Source organism: Euprymna scolopes, chromosome 9, assembly GCF_053919585.1.
Source record: "Euprymna scolopes isolate OS-2025 chromosome 9, ASM5391958v1, whole genome shotgun sequence".
NCBI classification, from domain to species: Eukaryota; Metazoa; Mollusca; class Cephalopoda; order Sepiida; family Sepiolidae; genus Euprymna; species Euprymna scolopes.
In genome coordinates this window covers 82,141,383-82,167,000 of record NC_136490.1, presented here as the reverse complement: position 1 = coordinate 82,167,000, position 25,618 = coordinate 82,141,383, and the positions used below count along the sequence as shown (strand labels likewise).

Sequence of the window (25,618 nt, the reverse complement as noted above, 5' to 3'; positions counted from 1 at the left end):
TGCAGTTCTTCAGAGCATTCACCATTATAATACTTGTAGAACAGGCAGAGGGATGCAACGTTTCGACGATGGGACAGAGGCTGAAGTTTAGATGCCAGTTCAGGGCCTATCAGATTTGCGACTCTCTTTTGAACCCTGTCAAGGAGCGAGAGACTAGTAGCCGATGCACCGGCCCAAATATGACAGCAATACTCCATACATGGGCGAATAGTGGCCTTATAGAGGTACAGGATACTTTCGGGTGTTAAAAGTTTTCTAGCACGGTAGAGAGAGCCCACCTTCCTTGCAGCGGCCCTGGCAATGCCCTCGATGTAAGTGTTCCAACTCATTTGCTGTTTTCTTGTGTTTTATCGATTCTTGCTTTGATATGGTTGGTTCTTATCGAGTTATCTTGTGCTGAAGTTATTAGAGATTCAGTTTCTCGGTTTATATGTCCTTTTCGCATCCATGTCCAGGTGTTTTCGTTATTCTCATCTTTTGTCATTCTTATGAATCTTCCATGGAGTTGTTTCGCTTCCCACTTCTCTTTTTTCATTTTGTCATTTGTCTCTCTGTTTTCTGTTCTGTTGTTTTTTTTAGTGTCTCTCGCTGTCATAATTATCTTTTCAGTGTTTTGCATTATGTATTTTTCTAGTTCTTTTTTCGTGTCCTTCATGCAGTCTTCTATACAGATCAGTCCTCTCCCGCCGTCTTTCCTTTTCACGTAGAGCCTGTCAATATCGTCCTTTGGGTGTAGTGCATTATGTATAGTCATGAGTTTCCTGGTTTTCTGGTCGAGTTGTCTTAGTTCTTCTTTTGTCCACTCTATAAACGAAGAACTGAGACAACTCGACCAGAAAACCAGGAAACATGCCTATGCATAATGCACTACACCAAAAGGACGATATTGACAGGCTCTACGTGAAAAGGAAAGACGGCAGGAGAGGACTGATCTGTATAGAAGACTGTGTGAAGGACACGAAAAAAGAACTAGAAAAATATTATTATTATTATTATTATTATTATTATTATTATTATTATTATCTTCCAAAACTGGTTCTAAAATATTAGTAAGCCATTTGGCTACTTTATGTTGGGCGGAACCTATCATGGATAATATAGGTCTTAAAGGTACCCCACTCTTCACCCATTTAACCAGACGTCTTTGGAATCTAGATTCAATAGATACAGTAGAGTCGTGTGTCTCTACGGGACCTAGCTGTACAAATTTAGAGGTGTCATTGAGAATTGTCATCATTTTATTGATATAATCCTGGTGGTCAAGTATAACAACACCAGAGCCTTTGTCCAGTTTAGTGATAGTAAGAGATTTATTCTGGCGTAGTGTTTTGATAACATGAAAATGTTCATTACGCCATTTGGATTCACTAAACGAGACAGGTGTATCTGCATATGAATGAGCAATATCATTCAATTTCGCCTTAAGGTCACTAACCTTATTGTTAGAAACAGGGGAAAGTCTTGCTAATTGAGGAAAAAATACTTCGAATTCAGAATAAATCTCTTCCCGTTTGGGATTAGAAAGGGGAATGCAAAAGTCCAACCCATGTGAAAATATATTCAATTCGAGTTGGGACAACTGCGAGGAAGAGATATTAAGGACGTTTCTAGAAATATCCGAGCTAGTCGAGCAACCAAATTTTTTAAATATTAAATGTTGCAATTTATTCTGGTGTTTTGACTTCAACCTGGAAAGGTTTCGTTCGTGTATTCTTGCAACATAACGAATAAATCGTATTTTATCAAACAAGGATAAACTGCCTACATAATTTCTCCATAATTCAGAGTACTTCCTTCTCAAGTACTTCCTTCTCAAGTACTTCCTTCTCAAGTACTTCCTTCTCAAGTACGCCAGATCGCAAGAAAGTTTAGATAAAAAATTGGAAATAATGCATCTTCAGTCTGTTGTCCAGGATGTAAATTTGCTGTTTTTATTTTAAACAAAATAAAAGAGGGACAGACTTTATTGCTCTGGCACATATATAAAAAGGACTCGTTAGTCTGCATAGTTCTTATTTTACTCCTAATTTTCAACAATGAATGTAATCCACTGATTAATTAAAGTGAGTACCTAGTCTTAAGATATTTAAATATTTTTTGTGGGGTACAAAATTTTATTATGGCTATGTAAAGACTAAATTTAAACTTGTTCGAAAACATTATTTATTTAAGATCGTGAAATTAAAAAATAAAAATGAATGCGTCAGCTGACCGGTTTCGAAGCTCGCTCAACAGAGCTAAAATCGAGCTTAATTACGTTTTAAAAAGAAAAAGGGGGGAACAATGAATCGGAGATGAAAAAAGTAGGAGGGGAATATATGTATATTTTCATTTTTTTTAATGTCTTGATTAAACTGTACAAGTACCGAAAAAAGAAAAAAAAAAGTTGTTCCTTTTCTTTCACGGCAAATTAAAAAACGTACATTTATTAGCCAGATTTGCCAGACAAATAATAATGTTTAAAATCGGATTTTTTACCCAGATTAAAAAAAAAATGAATTCTTAAAATGTTTTCTCATGAATAGCACATCATTTGAGGTCTACAAAATAATACACCCCCTCAAAAAAAAAAAAAAAAAAGGAATTGAGGAGAGGATGATAACTGAACCGTTTAGATGGGAAATAATGATATTAAAAGAACACTGTAAGAGTATCTTGTGTAGGAGACGGGGGGTCTCGTCGTGGGCGACGAAGCGATTCACTGAAGAACCACAGCAACACACAGCAAACCAACAAACAATGACAGCCACGGCGCGAAGGTAACTAACAAAGCTCAGCTGACTGCACGAATAGAAACGGAACCCAACGGTCACTGTACTAATCGCCACGAACGTCAGAACCCGACTGCCTCGCACCTCCAATGGACCGATTTTTATTCCTCAAGATGGCCTAGCTAATTTGCATCCCCGCGAGATCTCGCACGATCCTGCGAGATTCCGTCTCTAATAAAAGCAGGCAGGCGCCATCTTGAAACTCTTTCTTCCGCTGCCTCGACCACAGGATCAGCCACCACCCCACACGCCAGGCACACACGGACCCTCTTGCGCCGAGGGCTACGGTTAGTCTCACACTCCCCCCTAGTCTCCAGATCACATACGTGACACGGCGGACGTGACCGTTTGATTCGAGCACTCCTGCGGAGGGGTATTGCCGGGACTTCCTCATCGGAGCTCTCAGAAGTGGCATCGGAAGCATCAGCATCAGCATTAGAGCTCGCAGTTGAGTCATCAGGTCCATGGGGCACAGGTTGGATCCATCGCTCATCGTCGGATGACTCGCTACTTCCACTGCTTGCCGATTGGTCAGCGCTTAGAGCGGGCCGGACATCCCTTACGTGGCGCGGAGTATCATCGACTAGTATGGCCTGTTCACTGATCACGCCAGTGACCCGCCCCCTCCAAAAGCTGCTGGTGCACCGGCCGCCGGGTGGCTCCACCCAGACGGTGTCTCCCACTTGGTACGTCCCCTGGGGTTCTCGTTGGTCGGGTAGACACACTTCAACGTCCTTGACGCGCACGTGGTAGTGATGAATCGCATCAGCAGGCGCACTGCCGCCAGTCACGGTGTCCTTAGGCGTTGTGTTGTATCTGTAAACCGCCTCCGCGATCGTACACTTCTTCCTGGCCGCGATCTTCTTCACGGTTCGGTGGCATCGCTCCGCTATGCCGTTGCCGCTCGGCACATATGTGCATCGGTGTCGAAGGCGGATCCCCCAGTTGTCCATAAAATGCCTAAATTCCCTGCTGCAGAACGCCGTGTCGTTATCCGTGAGGATCTCCTCAGGCGGCCCCCTTTCGTAGAATATGGATTCCAATTCGTGGATGACACTGGTGGAATCCTGCCTCGCTAATTGGCGCCAAATCGCGAACCTCGTTGGCCCGCAGTCTATCAGCGTGAGGAAGTGTTGGCTGCCGTAGTGGGTTATATCCATACCCAACCGACTCCAAGTCGCGTCCACTCCCAGCTGTCCTTTCCGCCATCTGGCTGGGGCGGGGTCGATGGACTGGCACGTTTGGCACTCCCTGACCACTGCTCTTACTGCGCTTTTTGGTATTGATGGTCTAGCCAACTTCACAAAGTAGTAGGTCCGTTGTACTCCGGGGTGCCCACTGTCGTGATGTATCTTCCTGATTTCGTCCTCCTCGACGGAGGCAGCACACAGAGGCAATGGCTTAGCTTCTTTCTTCATAGCCTCATACCATCTCCGTGGTACCCGAGTGAGCTTGTCGGCAAGGTTGTAGTCCGAGGTGACGAGCACTACTTCTACGGACAGGTTGTACTCCGTCACCAGTTTTTTCACAGTCTCGAGCCTCCGTCTTATCAGCATTTCGCTGGCTGCCTTGGTGCGTGCCCTGGCCTTGCTCGTGAGTGTGTCCGACACCCAGTGGTGCACGCAAAGTGAGTCAGTGTGCACACGCAGTTTCTTCACTTCCCATTGAAGTGCCAGGTTAATGCCCTTTATTACAGCGTCGAGTTCTGCCAGGTTGATATGGGCAGCATCATTCGCCGGTCGCAGCCAGCAGGCATCCTCAACTACGGCCCCATCTTTCTCCAAAACTACACCGATCGCTAGAGAACTTGCGTCCACCCACACGCTCAGTTCGTCTCCCTGCACGCACCAGTCCCCTGTGGCGGGGTCATTCTTTTTCACACTAGCGACGGTCTCCTTTAACATTCGAACCAATAGTTCGTCGGTTATCTCATCGTCCCAGCCTTTGGTGACCGCATTTGCCCTCCTTTTTATGATGCCTGTCGCTGCACGAACCCATCCGCATACTGGAAGGTGCCCCACAAGTTTCCCGCACAGGGAGAACACGGCACGTCTTGTGTAAACGTCGGGTACGTCGGGAACTGCGGTTCCACGCCTCCACTTCAGGATCCCTCGCTCCTCTTGAACGCTCAAGCCCAATACGCGGGCACCATCCTCAAGCCGCTCAGAGTCCTTGCAGTTTAGACCAAACTCGGCAAGTTTGGATCTTACGCGCGAAGAGGACACGATATCTTCGTTCACGTATATATCGTCAATATATGCCGATGTTCCCTTTCTGATCCATTCTTCTTGTGACAACACGGCATTGACGATAGCCTTCATTATCTGGGGTGCTACGTTTAGCCCAAATCCGAGTCGCGTAAGACAGTATCTCTTCCCGGAAAACATCACTATCTGGAAAGGCCACATCGCCTCGCCGATCCGGACCTGCAAGTATGCTTTTCTCAAGTCCAGTAGGGACACATTGGACCCCTGCCGGCGCCACTCTCGCAGCTTGCTGGCACAGACGTCAGCGTCCGCTGTGAACGCATCAACGTGCGCATTCAACTCACGGTAGTCCATTACCGGCCTCACCTTTGACTTGTTAGGTTGGGCAACTGCCATCAGCGGTATCAGGCCCTTGGGGGGTCCAAGTTTGTCATAGGGGTATGGAATCAGCCAACCGTTCTTAATCCATTCACGGAGCTCGCTTTCGTATGCAGGCCTTATCTGGTCGGGCATACGGTACTCTGCCACTTTGTTTTGTAGTTTGGCCGGTTCCTTGTCTTCTGACCACCTCCAAGTGGCGGTCCACGCCTTCTGTTGGTCGTCGAATTCCACACTGAAGTCCGGCTGGTCGACTCTTAGTGCTGCGCACACCGGGGGCCTATCCTGAAACTCTACAACGCCAGCGCGCGTTATGCGCACACCGCCCAGGGCTTTGATGGCATCGTAGCCTAGCAACAGGTCGAAACTCAGCGGCTTTTCGCGTGTCACCAGCGCTTCGACGTTGGCCGAGTTCCCAGTTCTTGTGCGAATGTGTACCACACCCACGCCGCAACACATTCGTATTTTTCCAGTAATGGTAGTTATCCTGACGTTCTTCTTTTTCCACGCCCGACAGAAGTCCGCACACACTATGGTGCGGGAGCAACCGGAATCAAGGAGGGCTGAACATAATGTGTCATTAACTCGGACCTGAATGACAGGGAGCGCCTTGTTTATTTTCTGTTCGGGGAAGAGGTCGGCACTGGCACCTTGTCCCTGTCCCCGTTTCCCGCACAGTCTCGGGCCATGTGCCCAGTCTTGTTACAGCGGTAGCAGCGAACAGCCGTCGACCGCCTTCTACAATTTCTTGCCATGTGGCCCCGCCCGTTGCATCTGTAGCAGATGACATCACCTTGCGGGCTGGGTCCCTGAGACGGTCCTTCGCCACTTGGTGGGGCCTGTGCGACGGCGACTACCGGTTCCTGCACCGTCGAGTCATCCTTCATTATTGTCCTGGCTCTGTCCACTAGGTCACTCAGCGGTAGTGAGGACATGGTAGAGGTTGCTCGCAGGAGCTGCTTTGCTCCAGCGGGGAGTCCTGACAGGAATTTGTAGGCTAGGGCCCTCTCGGGAAGACCGCCGAACAACACCGTCAGCTTCTTAAGTTCGGAGAGATACACGTCCACAGTTTCGCCCAAGCGTATAGACCTCATCTCAAACTGCTCCCATGCAGTGGCGGGGTCAGTGGCGAACGCCCTGTACAACGCCGCCTTGATACTCGAGTAGTCACACTTCTCCTCAGCGCTGAGTTGCTGATATACAGCGAAGGCCCCGCCGGTCAGCCGCAGAGGAATCACGCGCTCGACATTTTTCACGCCGGACAACTGACAATGTAACTCGACCTTCTCAACCCAGCTGAGTACCGGGTCGGATCCGTCGAATTCCGGTATCAACTTTAGATCTAACCTATCCGCCATTGAAGAAAAGAAAACCAAGTTCAGAGTGGGGGGGCCGAAATAGCTTGTAAGAGTATCTTGTGTAGGAGACGGGGGGTCTCGTCGTGGGCGACGAAGCGTTTCACTGAAGAACCACAGCAACACACAGCAAACCAACAAACAATGACAGCCACGGCGCGAAGGTAACTAACAAAGCTCAGCTGACTGCACGAATAGAAACGGAACCCAACGGTCACTGTACTAATCGCCACGAACGTCAGAACCCGACTGCCTCGCACCTCAAATGGACCGATTTTTATTCCTCAAGATGGCCTAGCTAATTTGCATCCCCGCGAGATCTCGCGCGATCCTGCGAGATTCCGTCTCTAATAAAAGCAGGCAGGCGCCATCTTGAAACTCTTTCTTCCGCTGCCCTGACCACAGGATCAGCCACCACCCCACACGCCAGGCACACACGGACCCTCTTGCGCCGAGGGCTACGGTTAGTCTGACATTGCGTGTAAAAAAAATAATGAAACTATTAAAAGAACACTAATATTGCGTGTAAAAAAAAACAGACATTATTAAAAGAACACTGACATTGCGTGTAAAAAAAATAATGATACTATTAAAAGAACACTGACATTGCGTGTAAAAAAATAATGATATTATAAAAAGAACACTGACATTGCGTGTAAACAAAATAATGATACTATTAAAAGAACACTGACATTGCGTGTAAACAAAATAATGATACTATTAAAAGAACACTGACATTGCGTGTAAAATAATAATGATACTATTAAAAGAACACTGACATTGCGTGTAAAAAAATAATGATACTATTAAAAGAACACTGACATTGCGTGTAAAAAAAATAATGATACTATTAAAAGAACACTGACATTGCGTGTAAAAAAATAATGATACTATTAAAAGAACACTGACATTGCGTGTAAAAAAAATAATGATACTATTAAAAGAACACTGACATTGCGTGTAAAAAAAATAATGATACTATTAAAAGAACACTGACAATGCGTGTAAAAAAATAATGATACTATTAAAAGAACACTGACATTGCGTGTAAACAAAATAATGATACTATTAAAAGAACACTGACATTGCGTGTAAAAAAATAATGATATTATTAAAAGAACACTGACATTGCGTGTAAAAAAAATTATGATACTATTAAAAGAACACTGACATTGCGTGTAAAAAAAATAATGATACTATTAAAAGAACACTGACATTGTGTGTAAAAAAATAATGATACTATTAAAAGAACACTGACATTGCGTGTAAAAAAAATCGTTCAACATTCGATATGAAGTTATTTATTTCAAAGAATGAAAATAGGTACATTCAGTCAAAATATTGTCTCGTAGTGGGTATTATTATTAACAGAACACTGACATTGCGTGTAAAAAAATAATGATATTAAAAGTACACTGATATTGCGTGCAAAATAAAATAATGATACTATTAAAAGAACACTGACATTGCGTGTACAAAAAATAATGATATTAAAAGAACACTGCCATTGCGTGTAAAAAAAAATAATGATACTGTTAAAAGAACACTGACATTGCGTGTAAAAAAAATAATAATATTAAAAGAACACTAACATTGCGTGTAAAAAAATAATGATATTATTAAAAGAACACTGACATTGCGTGTAAAAAAAATAATGATACTATTAAAAGAACACTGACATTGCGTGTAAAAAAAAATAATGATACTATTAAAAGAACACTGACATTGCGTGTAAAAAAAAATAATGATACTATTAAAAGAACACTGACATTGCGTGTAAAAAAAATAATGATACTATTAAAAGAACACTGACATTGCGTGTAAAAAATAATAATGATACTATTAAAAGAACACTGACATTGCGTGTAAAAAAAAATAATGATACTATTAAAAGAACACTGACATTGCGTGTAAAAAAAAATAATGATACTATTAAAAGAACACTGACATTGCGTGTAAAAAATAATAATGATACTATTAAAAGAACACTGACATTGCGTGTAAAAAAAATAATGATACTATTAAAAGAACACTGACATTGCGTGTAAAAAAAATAATGATATTAAAAGAACACTGCCATTGCGTGTAAAAAAAAATAATGATACTGTTAAAAGAACACTGACATTGCGTGTAAAAAAAATAATAATATTAAAAGAACACTAACATTGCGTGTAAAAAAATAATGATATTATTAAAAGAACACTGACATTGCGTGTAAAAAAAATAATGATACTATTAAAAGAACACTGACATTGCGTGTAAACAAAATAATGATACTATTAAAAGAACACTGACATTGCGTGTAAAAAATAATAATGATACTATTAAAAGAACACTGACATTGCGTGTAAAAAAAATAATGATACTATTAAAAGAACACTGACATTGCGTGTAAAAAAAAATGATACTATTAAAAGAACACTGACATTTCGTGTAAAAAAATAATGATACTATTAAAAGAACACTGACATTGCGTGTAAAAAAATAATGATACTATTAAAAGAACACTGACATTGCGTGTAAAAAAATAATGATACTATTAAAAGAACTCTGACATTGCGTGTAAAAAAATAATGATACTATTAAAAGAACACTGACATTGTGTGTAAAAAAATAATGATACTATTAAAAGAACACTGGCATTGCGTGTAAAAAAAATCGTTCAACATTCGATATGAAGTTATTTATTTCAAAGAATGAAAATAGGTACATTCAGTCAAAATATTGTCTCGTAGTGGGTATTATTATTAACAGAACACTGACATTGCGTGTAAAAAAAATAATGATATTATTAAAAGAACACCGATATTGCGCGTAAAAAAAATAATGATATTAAAAGAACACTGACATTGCGTGTAAAAAAATAATGATATTAAAAGTACACTGATATTGCGTGCCAAATAAAATAATGATACTATTAAAAGAACACTGCCAATGCGTGTAAAAAAAATACTGATACTGTTAAAAAAACACTGACATTGCGTGTAAAAAAAATAATGATATTAAAAGAACACTGACATTGCGTGTAAAAAAATAATGATACTATTAAAAGAACACTGACATTGCGTGTAAAAAAAATAATGATACTATTAAAAGAACACTGACATTGCATGTAAAAAAAATAATGATATTATTAAAAGAACACTGACATTGCCTGTAAAAAAAATCGTTCAAGATTCGATATGAAGTTATTTATTTCAAAGAATGAAAATAGGTACATTCAGTCAAAATATTGTCTCGTAGTGGGTATTTATTTGTTCCCCCACCGAGCAAATTAGGCACAAGGCCAAGTTTTTATGTGTGGAGTGAAAGGAGGGGGAAGGGAAAAAGGGGACCAGCTTCCGAGAGGTGGGAAATGGGAGCTGGTTAAAGGTCAGGTATGTGGGGTTGCCCCCACATCTGGTCTTTGCTAGCAGTATCTGTCGGAACAGATAATACACTTTGAGATATTAAATTAAGGGCGATTGTTACAATCACGCGATTATTTTGACCAATGAAATTGCATTGTTTCAGTTGCTGCGGAGGATTCAGGAATTGGCGGGAATATTGTGTTTCTTCAAACAGATTTCCATTCCGTGTCGAGCAAAGCAGACGCGTGGTGTCTCGCTCCGTGCCAAATGTACTATAAGGCAGGGTTCTATTCTATTTGTTATCTCCGCTCACTTAAATGCGGGTACAAGCCTGAGGCAAAAATGTTTATGGACTAATTACATTCATCATCATTGCCCGCAGGAGGGCATCCTTTATTATGGAACATCGATCGCAATGTGCGTTGTTCTTATTTGACCAGTCTGGAAGGATTTCGAAGAACCCTCAACCACTTCTACGAGCGGCCGAATTCAACCAGCATCTTCACAGAAGAAAACCACCTACACCTTTCGAGGCATAAACTACCCGCCATTTGGCCGAAGCTAAAGAGGTGCACTCTTTTGCAATTATGGACTCATCTTGTAAATAAAATATTCTTGGAATTTAAGATGAGCCTTTGTTGCTTTTCTGAGTGTCTCTTTCATTCTGCCAAAGGCAAAAACGAGTAAGAAAAATTCTTACACCGTTTTTATTGCAAAAGAAATCCCCCCTCCAATTTTTTTTTTCTTATGAGTAATAACGTTCTTATTGCGTAAGATTTCGATTCCCCCCCCCCATTATTATGGATTTTTTCCTTTCATTGTGTCGCCTTTAAAAAAAAAATAATATTTAATATTCATTTTTATATTTAATTTGTAATGGTCCTTAAAAGACCATGTGCTTTGAAAAAAAAAATGATATATTGAATATTCATTCTTATATCAAATTGTAATGGTCTATAAAAGAACTTATTCATTGAAAATAAATATTATTTCATGTAAATTGTAACTGAAGTTCATTTGAAAAAAAAAAAATATTATTTCATGTAAATTGTAAACTGAAGTTTTAATTCATAAAAAAAAAACCTTTCAAATATTAACGATAATTGTAATCGATTAAATAATGTATGGAAAGCAATTATATATTAATTCTTGAATTTATAATTGATTCATTGTTAAAATGTGTTGTCATAATGTCGGTCTGAACTTTCCTTATGGGTTTAAATTCCTTGTTCATTGAGAGTTTCGAATTTGTTGACGTAACCCCCTTCAGATAATAGTTGGTTCTCGTCGGAGAATCTTTTTCGCGCCCTTTGCTTTTATTTCCCCACGTGGGAACGGCCATTTTTTTTTCTCGTGTTGTGTCCTTCGAACATGTCAAATTCAAATCTCCTTGGTCGAATAGAGGCTAAGAAGTTTCGTATAACAGCTTCTTTGGATTTGATGAACGAGAGAGGAGGTGGGCGTTGTATAAATAATTTTTCTTCCGACATCGAGAAACGGTTGTCTGAAGTGGACGATTTATTAGATCAGTTAATTTTGGAGTCCCCAGATGAGGAAAGACTAAATATCTGTCGTGACTTCGAAATATTTAAGGCGGGAGTCCATGACAGACTGGCTGAGCTCCAGCCGGAGATTGAGAAATCAAGGGATATTGTTCCCATGAAAATGGAGTTGGAGTGCCCCCCCTTTAGTGGGGATCCAACTCCCAATAGGTTTGAATTCCGTGGGTTCCTAAGGAAATTTAAATTCTGTACTGCGAACATGAAAAGTGCAGATAAATTATTATTGCTAAAATCCAAATTATCAGGAGAGGCGTTTAATATTATTTCTAGGTTTGATGTGATTCCCGAGAATTACGACGCAGCTTTGGAGTGTCTGAAGGAAAAATATTTAAATCCTTCAGCAATTATGAACAAAATATTCGATGATATTATTCCGCAACCAGAGCATTATGCGTCTTTGAAGGATATCAGAATCCTCCTCCAGCATGTCAAACTAGAACTGATGGAGATGGATAATTCCTTTGGCACGGATTTTCTTACAGATAAATCCACCTCAGGAAGATTAATAGATCTGTTCGCTAAATTTCCCAGCAGTGTTCGCAGAGAAATAATAAATAAATCCTGTAAACGGTTTCCTTCTTTAAAGTCTATTTTAACGTATACGTTTGACGTTATAGACATAATAATGGCGTCGCCTTTAAATGTGTCAAGGTGGGAAAATTTCCCACCAAACATGTCGGGTTCGTTCAATGCTGGAACCCTCGTGGCGAAGAATTCGGAGCCAAAACAAGTCAAGTCCTTTCAGAGTAATAATAACTCTAAGTCTTTCGTCAAAAATGGCGAAAATAAATTTTGTAAATTGTGTCAGGTTGATGGTCACCTGACAAGAGTTTGTTCTAAAATTTCAAATTCGGAATCTAAAATTATTCGAGCGAAAGAATTAAGATTATGTCTCCGGTGCCTCATTGAGCACTCAGAGTCCACTTGCAGGGAGGTTAAGGGGTTCCCCTTCCATTGCAGTAATTGTGGTCTAAAAAAACATTATTCCTTAAGGTGTCCTAAAGGCTCTAGGTCCTTTGTGGGATGTACTTTCGTGGCGGATCAGGACAAGAGTATTAGTCCTGTATGTAACGTGCATCCAGGAGATAAGCGCCCACGTGTTTGCGTGTTGTGTGGGTACGTGGGAGAGACGGACGAGGGGAAAAGACTTACCTTGAGACCAGCTCGGCGTGACCGACCGAAAATACAAAAGAAAGACCAAGATGGCGGCCGCCGTCTTTTGTAAAGTACGATGTCTCGCAAAGTCACATGAATTCTCGCAATATGCAAATTTAGCCGGCCTACAACGACGATAAAAGCGGGTGATGAAAAAGACGTGGGGAAAGCGACGATTGAGTTGGTCGGGAAATCATGTTGCTGTTGCTTCTCGTGCCGTGTGAGGATATTTTACCGCTGTTGGGTCCGGTCTGAGTAACCGTTCGCGTCCGTCTAGGCACCTTGCTAGTTGGATTCCGTGCAGAACCGGTGTATAATGGTTATTGAATCGCTGCAACATTTATAACATCTTTTCCTGAACTTACCGTGTTAAAGAGAGAGTCGGGCGCTATCTTGAATTTTTCCTTATACATCTACAGAGGGCGCAGTAATTCTTTTTCTTTTAAAGGACTTTCCTTACACATTTTGTTACACTGTACTCAAGATATCTATGAAGGTTAAAGGGCACCCAGTTTATTTTTTCTGTCTGATAGATCCTTTTTCTCTAAAATAATTCTGGACCGGTTGATTCACAACCGTAATCTAAATCCTGAGATGGTACAAATGTCCGTCAATACCCTTGTGGGGAATAAGTCCTTACATCTTTCAGAGCTGGAAGTGTCTATTAAATTGGGACATCAGCGTCCTTTTTATCATTCTGCATTGTTTGCTGAAAATTTGAAATTGAAATTTAACGTAAACAGGTTCGACGAGATTACGTCGAATTTTACTGAAAAAGGGTATAAGTTTTGCCCTGGTTATTCTGAACTAAACGGTTCTAACATTCTCGGTATCATTGGCCTGGATCTTATTCCTAGAATCCATAATCTCAGTTTAATTAAGTGCTTGGGAGGTTCCGCTTGGAAACTCCCCAATTATATCATTCCCTTCGGTGAGGGGTCAAGTTTTTTAAACAAAAATGATAAGGCTGTGGAAAAATTGGCAGCCTTCGATCAAGTTATTAAAACACTCCCTATGTGTCAGTCATATTTAATTGATAGTGTATTAAAGCCAGTAACATCTTACGAGGATGTGCTGCAACCTTTTTTTGATGGTCCTGCTGTTGAACGTGGAGTAGAAAAGTTTTTTATCTGGACTCCATAGGTATCGAGGATGCCAACCAGTTAAAGAAAAAATAAATGCCTTTGAAGAGGCTATAGTTCTCAAGGAAGGAAAATATTACGTTGAGCTGCCTTGGGAGCATGACAAGCTTCTCAAGGTGGAGTCCAATTATGTGCCTTCACTGCGAATAATGCATAGGGTGGCCCAGTCCTTGGAAGGAAAAGAACTGTATAACGATTATATACAGGTCTTCAAAGAATACGAAGACTGCGGAATTATCAAACCTTTCTCCGTTCCCCATGGAACTTATGAGAATTATAAATGGATTCCCCATCGGCCAGTAATTAAAGAAGGTCTGGGAATAACTACAAAAATCCGCCTTGTTTTCAATTATTCGTTGAAACGTAAAGGTAGCATTTCGATTAACGACGCTGCTTATTCGGGTGTTAACATGACTGCATTGTTGCTAGATATTCTACTAGCTTTCCGAAAAGAAAAATATGTGCTTTTGGGCGATTTGCGCAAAGCTTTTTTACAGATCAGGTTAAAATCTATTGAAGATAAAAATAGATTTTGTTTTTTCCTCAAGGTAGATGGCAAATTGTGCACCTACCGATTTAATACTATTATATTTGGGTTCAATGCCAGCCCTTTTATATTAAGCTTTATACTTAAGCATCATGCCAAAAAATATGAAGCCGATTTAGCTTCACATTCGATTTCCAATAATTTCTATGTTGACAATTTAGTTACTACTAATAGTGACCGAGATACTCTAACCCATGTGTATAATAAAGTCCGCGACAGACTCGGAGAAGCGGGGTTTGAACTCCAATCCTGCAACTCCAATTGCACGAGCATACAAAATAAAATGATGGAAGATGGTACTATCTCGTCTTCTTCCCCCACCTTTGAAAAGGTGCTGGGGTATCAATATTCTGTTGAAAGGGATACCCTTAAACTCGCTCCATCTGTAATAGATGGCAATGCCAATACCAAACGCAAGATATTATCTCAAGTTTTAAGTGTATATGATCTATTATCTTTACTTCTTCCTGTCACCGTGCAGGGGAAGATTATTATTAGTCAACTGTGGAAAAAGGAGTTGTCTTGAGATCAACAAATCCCTGAAGATGTTAAGGCCACGTGGCAAGCACATGCCAACGAGCTGAATTGTATAGGGGACTTTGAATTTCCTAGATGTACTCTCCTAGTGGAATCCCCTGTTGAAATTATTTGCTTTAGCGATGCTTCTAAGCACGCTTATGGGTTTTCCGTGTATGCGAAACAAGGTGCTCAGTGTTCCTTGATATTCGCCAAGGCAAAAGTGGCACCCATCAAGGGAAAATCACTACCTGTTTTGGAATTATTAGCTATATTTCTAGTGTTTAAAGTTATTTCACAAGTTTTGGGTGCTCTAGCGCCCATCAATATCAAATTCTTTTTTGTTGTGTCTCATGCACAAGTAGCCCTGTCATGGATTTTGAATGAGAAGGTTGCGAGAAAAAATATATTTGTAGAAAATCGCGTGTCAGACATTAATAAGTTCATTGAAAACATTAAACTTAAATATGGGATAAACCCTAAATTTAGGTATGTTCCTTCGTCGGATAATCCGGCTGATCTTTTAACCAGAGGTATTACTGCCTCTAAGTTCAAACAATTTTTCAAATTTTGGACCTGCGGACCAGATTGGCTTAATCAAGTTGAAATCAGCTGGCCCACGTCCCCCTTGCCTTGTCTTAACAATGTTAACAGGAAGATGGTAACATGTATGTTCTCGGATAAAACTGCTTCTAACGAGAATCACTTGCCAATTAAAATATCTGATTTTTCCTCATTAACTAAGGCTATTAATGTCTTAGAAAAAGTTGTGAGATTCGGTGATAAATTACGTCACCGAAAGACTGACACCGTCAAGAGAGCTAAATTGTTGCTCTTCTCTCATTTACAAAGGGAAGCCTTTCCCACAGAACTTGCTTATTTGCAACAACCCTCTAATAGGGCTGCTCCCCCAAGAGTTACGGCCCTTGGGTTATTCCTAGATAGGGAGGGACTGATACGGACTCAAGGACGTATTCAGAACTCCGAGGTTTTTCCATATGAAGTGAAATTTCCTATATTGTTAGGAAAAAATACCCACCTGACCAAATTGGTCATTATTGAAGCTCACCAGAATTGTTGTCATATGGGAGCAAATTCAACCCCTAGCAAGGTGAGGCTATCGGGTTTTTGGATCCCCCAAGGGAGACAGGCAGTGAAATCGGTTCTCCGTGACTGTGTTATATGTAAGAGAATTAATTCTCTACCGTACAAAGCACCCTCTGGGTCTCAACTGCCTTCTGATAGAGTAAATTTTGTCCGGCCCTTCAAATGTGTAGGGGTGGATTTTACTGGACATTTTTTTGTCAAAAACAATAATGAGGATGTCAAAATGTACATCCTACTGTTTACTTGCATGAGTTTACGTGCCATACACTTGGAATTGGTACCGGACATAAGCGCAAGATCCTTCTTGTTAGCGTTCGTTAGGTTCACCAACTTATTTGGTGTACCAACTCATATGTATTCCGACAATGCTAAATCTTTCATAGCGTCGGGTATTATATTATCAGACATATTTGTGTCTGATGAATTTAGAGAACATTTCAAATCCACTACTATTGTTCATTATACAATTCCCCTGTACTCTGCATGGCATGGTGGAGTATGGGAGAGATTAATTAAAACTGTGAAACAGTGTCTTTCCAAGTTGTTGGGTAGGAGGAGGGTCGGTTATTTCGAGTTCCTAACCGCCCTTTCAGATGTTCAAAAGGCCATAAATGATAGGCCACTAACATTTATTTCAGCTTCTGATAGAGGCCTTGATGGGTTGACTCCCAACCATTATTTGCAGACAGGATATCATCCCCGCCTGCTTATCAATCTTAGCGGTTCAGAGGACCCTTGTCCAGAACCTCCAAATAGAAATTCGCTCTTACATTCCCTTGAAATGAGGGATGATTTGTCAGTAAATTTAAACGTAGTTGGCATAATGACTACTTGCTCTCAATTAGAGAAGTAGACGCCCACATTACAGAAAATGAAACCTCTAAAATATCAGAGGGTGAAATTGTTCTTATCAAAGCTCCTAATAAGTCCTGGCCCTTCTGGGGGTTGGGTAAGGTAGTAAAATTATTGGTCGGAAAGGACAACAGGGTTCGTTCAGCCTCAATGCTGAAAGACGGGTGTGTCCAAATTCATTCCTTAAAAAATATTTATCCTTTAGAGATAAAACATAACCCTGAACCTGCATTAGCAGAATTAGCGGAAGAAGGAGGCCCCTTCTTTTGCCCTACATGTTCAGTCGCCAACGATGGAACAACACCTATGGTGTGTTGCGACTCGTGCAATGAGTGGAACCATTTTGGTTGTGTCGGGGTCAACCAACAAGTTACCGTTGAAGATTGGGTGTATCCGGATTGTGCGGACCAAGCACCAAGTTAATAATTGTATATTCCTTTTATAGACTCATCAGTAGAGTCATACCTTTTATTACTAATAAATTCTCTGTTTGCCATAGAGAGATCGTTATAAGTTCAGATTGACAACAGACACACATTGAATTTAATTGCTATTATTGTGTTAATATTAAGTCCTTTGGGACAGAATTTCATTGTAATAACTTGTCCAAATAGGCGACAATCATTAATTTCCCCCCCCCCCAAAAAAAAAGAAAAAAATGAGTAATCCATTTCTTTCTCTTCCTTCCTTTGGCAGTGTGTTAGAAATTTCAGAATGCAAGGGCGATAACTGCTGGATTGTTACAATCACGCGATTATTTTGACCAATGAAATTGCATTGTTTCAGTTGCTGCGGAGGATTCAGGAATTGGCGGGAATATTGTGTTTCTTCAAACAGATTTCCATTCCGTGTCGAGCAAAGCAGACGCGTGGTGTCTCGCTCCGTGCCAAATGTACTATAAGGCAGGGTTCTATTCTATTTGTTATCTCCGCTCACTTAAGTGCGGATACAAGCCTGAGGCAAAAATGTTTATGGACTAATTACATTCATCATCATTGCCCGCAGGAGGGCATCCTTTATTATGGAACATCGATCGCAATGTGCATTGTTCTTATTTGACCAGTCTGGAAGGATTTCGAGGAACCCTCAACCACTTCTACGAGCGGCCGAATTCAATCAGCATCTCCACAGAAGAAAACTACCTACACCTTTCGAGGCATAAACTACCCGCCATTTGGCCGAAGCTAAAGAGGTGCACTCTTTTGCAATTATGGACTCATTTTACCTTTCTTGTCAATAAAATATTCTTGGAATTTAAGGTGAGCCTTTGTTGCTTTTCTGAATGTCTCTTTCATTCTGCCAAAAGCAAAAACGAGTAAGAGAAATTCTTACAACACATAGATTCGAAAAAGTTGTCAAAAACAAATATATAACAAATAAATGTTATCAAAGGCAATAAAAGTTACTTTTCTACCTAACTGGATGTTTTTAGTGTTTTTATTTAATGTAACGTGTTCTTTTTTTTTTAATTAATTTCACTAACATGCTGGAGAAATGTTTCATAATTTTCCATCCCGTTGTCAATTTTCATATCGTACGCCTCCCGATACATTACTTCGTCAACATGGGACCATTTCATATCTCCCGGAGACACTTCCATATTAAAAAAAAAAAAAAATAGGGTGACCGATTTACCAGAACTAAAAAGTGTGCATCCCTTTCAAATGTCGAAATGATTTTTTTTTTTTTTTCATTTTTTTTTTTTTTTCATTTTTTTTTTTTTTCATAATCTGGTTAATTAGTGTCCAATCAATAATAATCCAGTGAAAAATTTTTTAAAAACCTATCAGTATAGAAATTACGCATGGGGGTTGTACAACTCCCCCATACTAGCAAAAGTACCCGTCATTGACTGGGTTAAAAACAGCCTACATAAAATGGACTCTGATTTATGAAAGTATGATAGGTTATGAAAAGGAAGGGTTGTAAAAAGCTAGCTTCGAATTTGGGGGTATCAAAACCAAAGCAAAATATGATGAAAGTAAAAAAAAAAAAATAGATAAACCCCATAATTTATTATACCATACATGTTCACACTGAAACATTTATCACAATATTCTGTGGATCTATATTAAAAAAAACCTTGTTGAATTTTATGACATATTTACATTCTATGGAGGTCAGGCGCGAATGAACACCCCATAATTTTATTATACCATATTTCTTCAAACTGAAACATAATTATCAAAGTATACTTACGTAGATAGATATGAAAAGTCTTTATTAAAGTGTTTGCCTATTTCCATTTTATGGAGGCCAGGCGCGAACGCAGACCCCACAATTTTATTATACCATCCCTATTTAAGTTAAAACATACTTATCAAAGTATTATTATGTACATCTACATCAAAAACACTTGTAAACGTTTTTTTTTTTTTTTTTTTAATCACCATGCTTTGTGGACCAGGCGCGTACGCAGACCCTACAATTTTGATGAATCATCATTATGCCAGATCAAACATACCCATTCCTGTGTCTCGATACATCTTATATCATTATATGTGATTAGTTTTCTAATATAGTCAACCATATAGGAGCCTATTCGTGACCAGACACACACACAGACGTTCAACTTTATATTATAGGAGAAGATATATATACACGAATTTTGTATTCTTTTCCAATCATATCTGATGATGTAAATTTGAAAATTTTTAAATGATATAAAATTCCAAATAGTAAGTTATGAAATATGGCGATTAAGCTACACTGAATATTCCGCGTTTCATCCACTCTAGGACTCTTCAGGCTTATGCGCGAATTTGCTAGAGTCCTAGAGTGGGTGAAACGCGGAATATTCAGTGTAGCTTAATCGCCATATATATTTTTTATAAATTACTAACTAGCTCTACCTACGTATTGAGCATTTTTTAAGTAAATACTTAAAGTTTACGCATAAATCTATACTTTCGTATATTAATTTTGTGTGAGTAAATTAAGTAGTTATATATATATATATATATATATATATATATATATATATATATATAGAGAGAGAGAGAGAGAGAGAGAGAGAGAAAAGAATAAGATTTCTTTAAGAGAGACTTATCAGGATAATGCAAGCTCAACAAATTGTTTTGGGGCTTATAGCTTCAATATTTTATTTCGCTCCTAGTGTAACTTAGACATCGCATCCCTATTATGTTACATAGCATCTTCTCTCCTCTTTTGGGGCTTCGAAATACCATGGTACAAAGAGTTCTTACTTACCCAACACCCCTATTTGACGTAGTATATAGTTTTATACCATTATTTTCTTTATATATATATATATATATATATATATATATATATATATATATATATATATATAATTATTTTTTTTACTATAATAATTAAATACCTACAGACACTAGTGTTTCATCCTTTCGGGATTCTTCAGTGCAGGGTGTCACGATTACTACCAGTCGAACGATTCGAACCCCGCGACACGAGACATCTCTGGCTCGATTAGCGGAGGCCGTATCCATTCGGCTACTATTAACCGTGTGAAATAGCGTTGAATTTTAAACATTTTAATTTAAATGTTCATTACGTCAGACAGACAGTGATCAAATCGTTATACGATGATCTACGCATAAGAGCTAAATTGACCGACTTTTATATATATATATATATTATGTGTGTGAGTAGCTTATTTTCCATATATGTTTTATAACTTACTATATATATATATATATATATATATATATATATATATATATATATATATATATATACATATACATACATACATATACACATATGCAGAGATATACATATATCTATATCTATCTATCTATCTATATATCTATACACACACACACACACACACACACACACACACATGCACTAAAGAAAACAAAATTGTTACTACTTACCTTTACTTCGCCAAACGAAAAGTTGGTCTGACAATCCGAGAACGTCATCCTTATTCAGAGTGTCAAAAAGAGAATGTTCCTGGTTTTGCAAAGATATCATTGCATCAGTTCGAGAAAGAGGAGGCCAGTAAAGTTTCCAAGCAAATATTAACATAAACCCAATCCCTAAGGCGCAACCCTGAACAGTTCGCGAGCGTCGATATCGAAACATGTTCCGTCGAAGAACTGTCATGATTTTGATAGATAAATATTTGATTAGTGTTTAGCGTTATATACTTTATTTCAAAATTTGTTGCTGTTGTTAAGCAGCACTTCGAGTAGTCACTTCATGAACAAGACAAAAAATATGCATAAAGCGGTATACTTGATACTGCGACAATATTTTCACGAAAAACAGTCACGGTGTGAAGATAATGGAGGTCGTGTGTCGCGCAATGCTGTCATTTAACGGCTCAGTCATGTGTTCATCTTCGAATAAACGATTAAAGTACAAAGATATTGCAATCCATTTCAACTTAATTCCTGGATTGAGCAAGCAACAGACACGGATGACCGGTATCTTCCAACAGTCAATTAGCTCTGAAGACGAATTACAAGTTGACTACAGCAGACTAAGATCAACGTGTAAAATCTGTTCTGTCTTCGGTCAGATGAGAAATCCTTCTAGACTGAGATAATTTATATTTATGTTCAGCTTGATATGAAAAACCGAACTTATATCTAACTTTGTCCTCGTGTAAATCGAGCTACGTTGGTAGAGAAGAACTAATAGTCTGTTGTAAGCATCAAAGCGACGCGAGAGTGTTAGTATCGAAGAATACGTAATAATCTATTAGCAAATAAAAAGCTAATAAAAAGCCAAATAAACGGTTACCGACTCTTTAAGGAAAAGAGAGTTCCGATCATTCGTGTCTTTGTATTTTTAATGTGCGTTTCTTCTTTTCTACCCCATCTAGTTATCAACAGATCAACATGCTGCAGCAGGTGCGCGTACGATAACACACGCACACACACACACACACACACTCACTCACTCACACACTCTCTCTCTCTCTCTCTCTCTCTCTCTCTCTCTCTCTCTCTCTCTCTCTCTCTCTCTCTCTCTCAATGCACCAAATTAATACTGCTACTATTATGAATCAAGAAGTAATGCTCATAAAGTGTTGATATGAGAAAGTGGCCGGTTAAGGAGCAAGCAGAATCCAAAATTAACGCACCCTTATTTTTGTGTGGCCAATTCTTTCATAATCATAAATATTTTAATAGCGATTGTTCTATTTCCATTGCTGTCGGCCACGTTCAAATGTCTCTTAGTGGAATCACTTTTTGATGCGCTACGGTTTTGCGTAGTAGTTAGCAGCTGAAGCTATAGTTGTGTGTGTGTGTGTGTGTGTGTGTGTGTGTGTGTGTGTGTGTGGTTCGCTCGTCTTCTGATTTTTTGTGAACGTAACGACATTTTATGATGTCGATAAATAACTGACTCAACAACTCCTAACTATGCAACGACACCTTTCCATTTGATAGTGATAGTCATTCATTATTTTTCAACGCTTTTCGGATTATTAACTTTACAAACGTTGAGGCTATTGGAGCAAACGTTGTTAGAATGTTCATGTTAGCGAGTCTATGAAAGCCACAGTAACGCATCTGGCCATGTGTACGTCTTGTATTTCACTTGAGTAATAATTAATTATTTCCCTTTGCCTACTGCCCCCACCACCAGTACGTCACTTATATTTCATTTGGTTAACTAAACTAATCTCAGTTCAGTGTTGTGTTGCCAATTTAGCGGTTTTCTGGAGATTTCGTTTGGAATCTAGCGAGTAAAACTTTTATCTAACGGCTAGCGGTTTTATTTATTATTTTATTTATTTATTTATTTTTCTGTAAAATCTGAAGCTATTGTGTGAAACCTACACACCCGCAATCTCAGATTTCAGTTAACCTACTTTCCGTATTCATTTCCTCTCTAGTCATCATATGAAACTCTTTCTCAAGCTGTACAAATCAGTAGTCATTTTATATTTCAATCGTCTCACAATCTCACCAAGGAAACCCTAATCCACCACTATTTTTTAAAATCTTTTATTAAACTTTACATTTTTCGATTCCTCACACACCCGATCATATTTTGATGTAGAATTAATATAGAGAATTAAATAAATTATCAATTTCAATCAATAAAATATTATGGTTAGATTGAAATAGCTGAAATTTTTCATCGACTGGTTTTGGCATGCTAGTTTGTTTTTGTTTGTTTGTTTTTTTAATCCACAAAAAAGCAGAAAAGAAATTAATATTTACAAAATAAGCAAAACAAATTCAAACAAATTAATATGGTGGATTAATTTGCCCTGTAACTGCTTGAAAAGAAGACAAACGTAGTCAATAAAATTTGGTAGTCATTTTGCCAGCTAACCACTTCAATATAATCACCTAAAAACATTTTTAGCAAATATTTACTTTGGTAAAGTTCTTTTAAGATAGATGGTCTATTTCGCTCCTTATCATTTTGGCTAGGAGCAAAGTGTAGTATGGATTTTAATAGTACACTTGATCTAGCCTGTCCTGGTCAGTGGAGGGGAAACCCTTTTAGACTGAGGCAATTTTAATTTTTGTCCTAATCAAAATATGTCTTTTTGAAAATCTGGATTTTCCCCTACAATAAAAACCTTGTGTCTAACTCTGCCCTCGTGTGGAAGCAGGTACATTATTGGGATTAATTTTACCCCAGAAAAAGTTACATTTTCGCATATGAAAATGCAGTAAATCGAGGATAAGCTCTGAAACAAAATATGGTGATAGTTGGTTTGCAAGAAGGGACATGACAAGTGTGTACAGTATCTAAAACAATCTTACTGGGTAAACAAATGGATGATACAAAAAAATGTTAATTGTACAGAAGAAAATTTGAAAAACTGTACTTCACGAGAATGAAAAGTTTGAGCAAAAACTTGCATGTGTGCCTTCCTCAATTCTGGCTCTTTTGGTATTGGACTTAGCTACAATCCAAGCAGAGATTTGGTGATAAATGATGGCTAACTTGTAACTGCCATCTCAAGTTTATCATAAATAGTCTTCAGTTCAGGTTGGTAACTGGAAGGAGACTGGGTCTTCAGTTCAGGTTGGTAACTGGAAGGAGACTGGGTCTTTGTGACTACCATCTTGGCCATGTGACCTGTGACCCGGATACAAAATGGGTGTGTAATGAAAATCACATTTAGTGTCTGATGCTGGATCCTAAAGCTCAAGGATAACCGACTGGGTCCCAATGTTATATTTGGTAAGACACTGAGTTAAATGTTATAATTGATGTCTGCGGAATCAGAATCTGGCCCCTGAGTTTGAAAGGTTTACAATAGAAAAAAAAAAATGTTTACTAATTTTACATTTATTATTACATTTAATTCTCAGTGTGGATTACTATTTCTAATGTGCAATAAATATCAATACCTCAATAAAACTACAGTTCACACTGTTACAGGAGTTTTACTTAACTAAAATATGCCATTTTATTTAAAAGTATATTTTTCAGCAAATTTAAAAAGAAAAAGATAAAATATTTTTCACATATAAAAACAAAAACCATTGCAATATAGATTGTTCAATGCAAGGTTTTAATGTACGAAAATCTCTCTGTCCTCTCCCCAAAAAGGGGTTTCTCCTTCACTAACCAAGGCCAGAAATGATAAAATATAGTATCAAAACAGGCGATATACTTTGTTATGTTAGTAAACATTCTGTACCGATAAGAGTTGCCTTCCTTGAAATGTAACTTCTCACATAAATATTAATAAAATGAGACTGGCTGTCAGTCATCTTGATCTTATTTTCCTGACCAAAAATTAAAATATGGTGTCAGAATAAGGGATTTACAATGAACATGATCAATACATAAGAGAGGAGTTTAACAAAGTATCAAACCTAAAAGTCATACAACAAAAAAAAGTAAAATTCCACAAATAAAACCTCAGTATGACTCCAGAATCCTTTATATTCGACCAGCCTGAATTATGAGAAAAATGGATTCAATGGTTCAGTCATTATAAGACAGTGTCTGGATTAGATGAGAAGCCAATCCCTTATCAATTTCTAATTAATTTCTATTCTGATATACTACATGATAGAGCAGAAAACATTATTGCCACATTTAAGCTCTCATCCAAAGAAGCTCAAAACTAACATGATTAGATAAAAGTTCAACAACTACTTTAAAAGGCAATACGAACATAATGTATGAACGGGTCCAGTTCAACCAGACATGTTGATTCTTTTATTATGTACTGGCTAAAAACTGCAATTTTAGGAATTAAATTCTCAATTATTAAATCATTTCTCTCTGATGGGCTCATAAGAGTAGTGGTTGATGGGCAGAAATAAGAGGCCCACAGTATTAATGCTGGAGTCCTTCAGGGGTCCATCCTGGGCTCAATCTCTTCTTGATCTACATCAATGATCTCCCAAAACACATACTTAAATCATTCGTTAGCATCTATACTGATGACACGACCATCTATGGCAACACATCAAAGGCTGTAAATGGCAAAGTTCTCTCTGATTCTCTCTCCTTTGATCTTGAGCATGTGGTACAATGGAGGAAGAAGTGGCTGGTTACTTTTAATGCGTCTAAAAACAAGCTCCTATCTTTACATCATCAACGCTCTGATCCCCATCTGGCATCAATTGAAATGGATGGCTCTCGTCTTGGGGAGGCTCCATGTTTTGACAAGCTTCTGGGATTGACCTTTACTTCTGATCTGAAATGGAACATGTACATCAAGTCTGTTGCCAAGGTCGCTGGAAAAATGGTAGGATC

General features: G+C 38.7%; 1 protein-coding gene across 11 annotated transcripts in view; it reads right to left on the bottom strand.

Moving 5' to 3' along the window:
* The window catches only part of LOC145284732 (putative sodium/potassium/calcium exchanger CG1090), a 554,458-nt gene extending 531,888 nt beyond the window's left edge, over positions 1 to 22,570 (bottom strand). For 9 of the 11 annotated variants that reach the window (XM_080133667.1, XM_080133673.1, XM_080133671.1 and 6 more), the window contains exon 1: positions 20,803 to 22,570. In XM_080133667.1, coding sequence (XP_079989793.1) covers positions 20,803 to 21,034 — 232 coding nt within the window. In that variant the 5' untranslated portion in view covers positions 21,035 to 22,570. The remainder of the gene's footprint in view (positions 1 to 20,802) is intronic. The other 2 variants (XM_080133675.1, XM_080133676.1) reach the window with 2 other exon arrangements.
* Between the last annotated feature and the right edge of the window lie 3,048 nt (positions 22,571 to 25,618).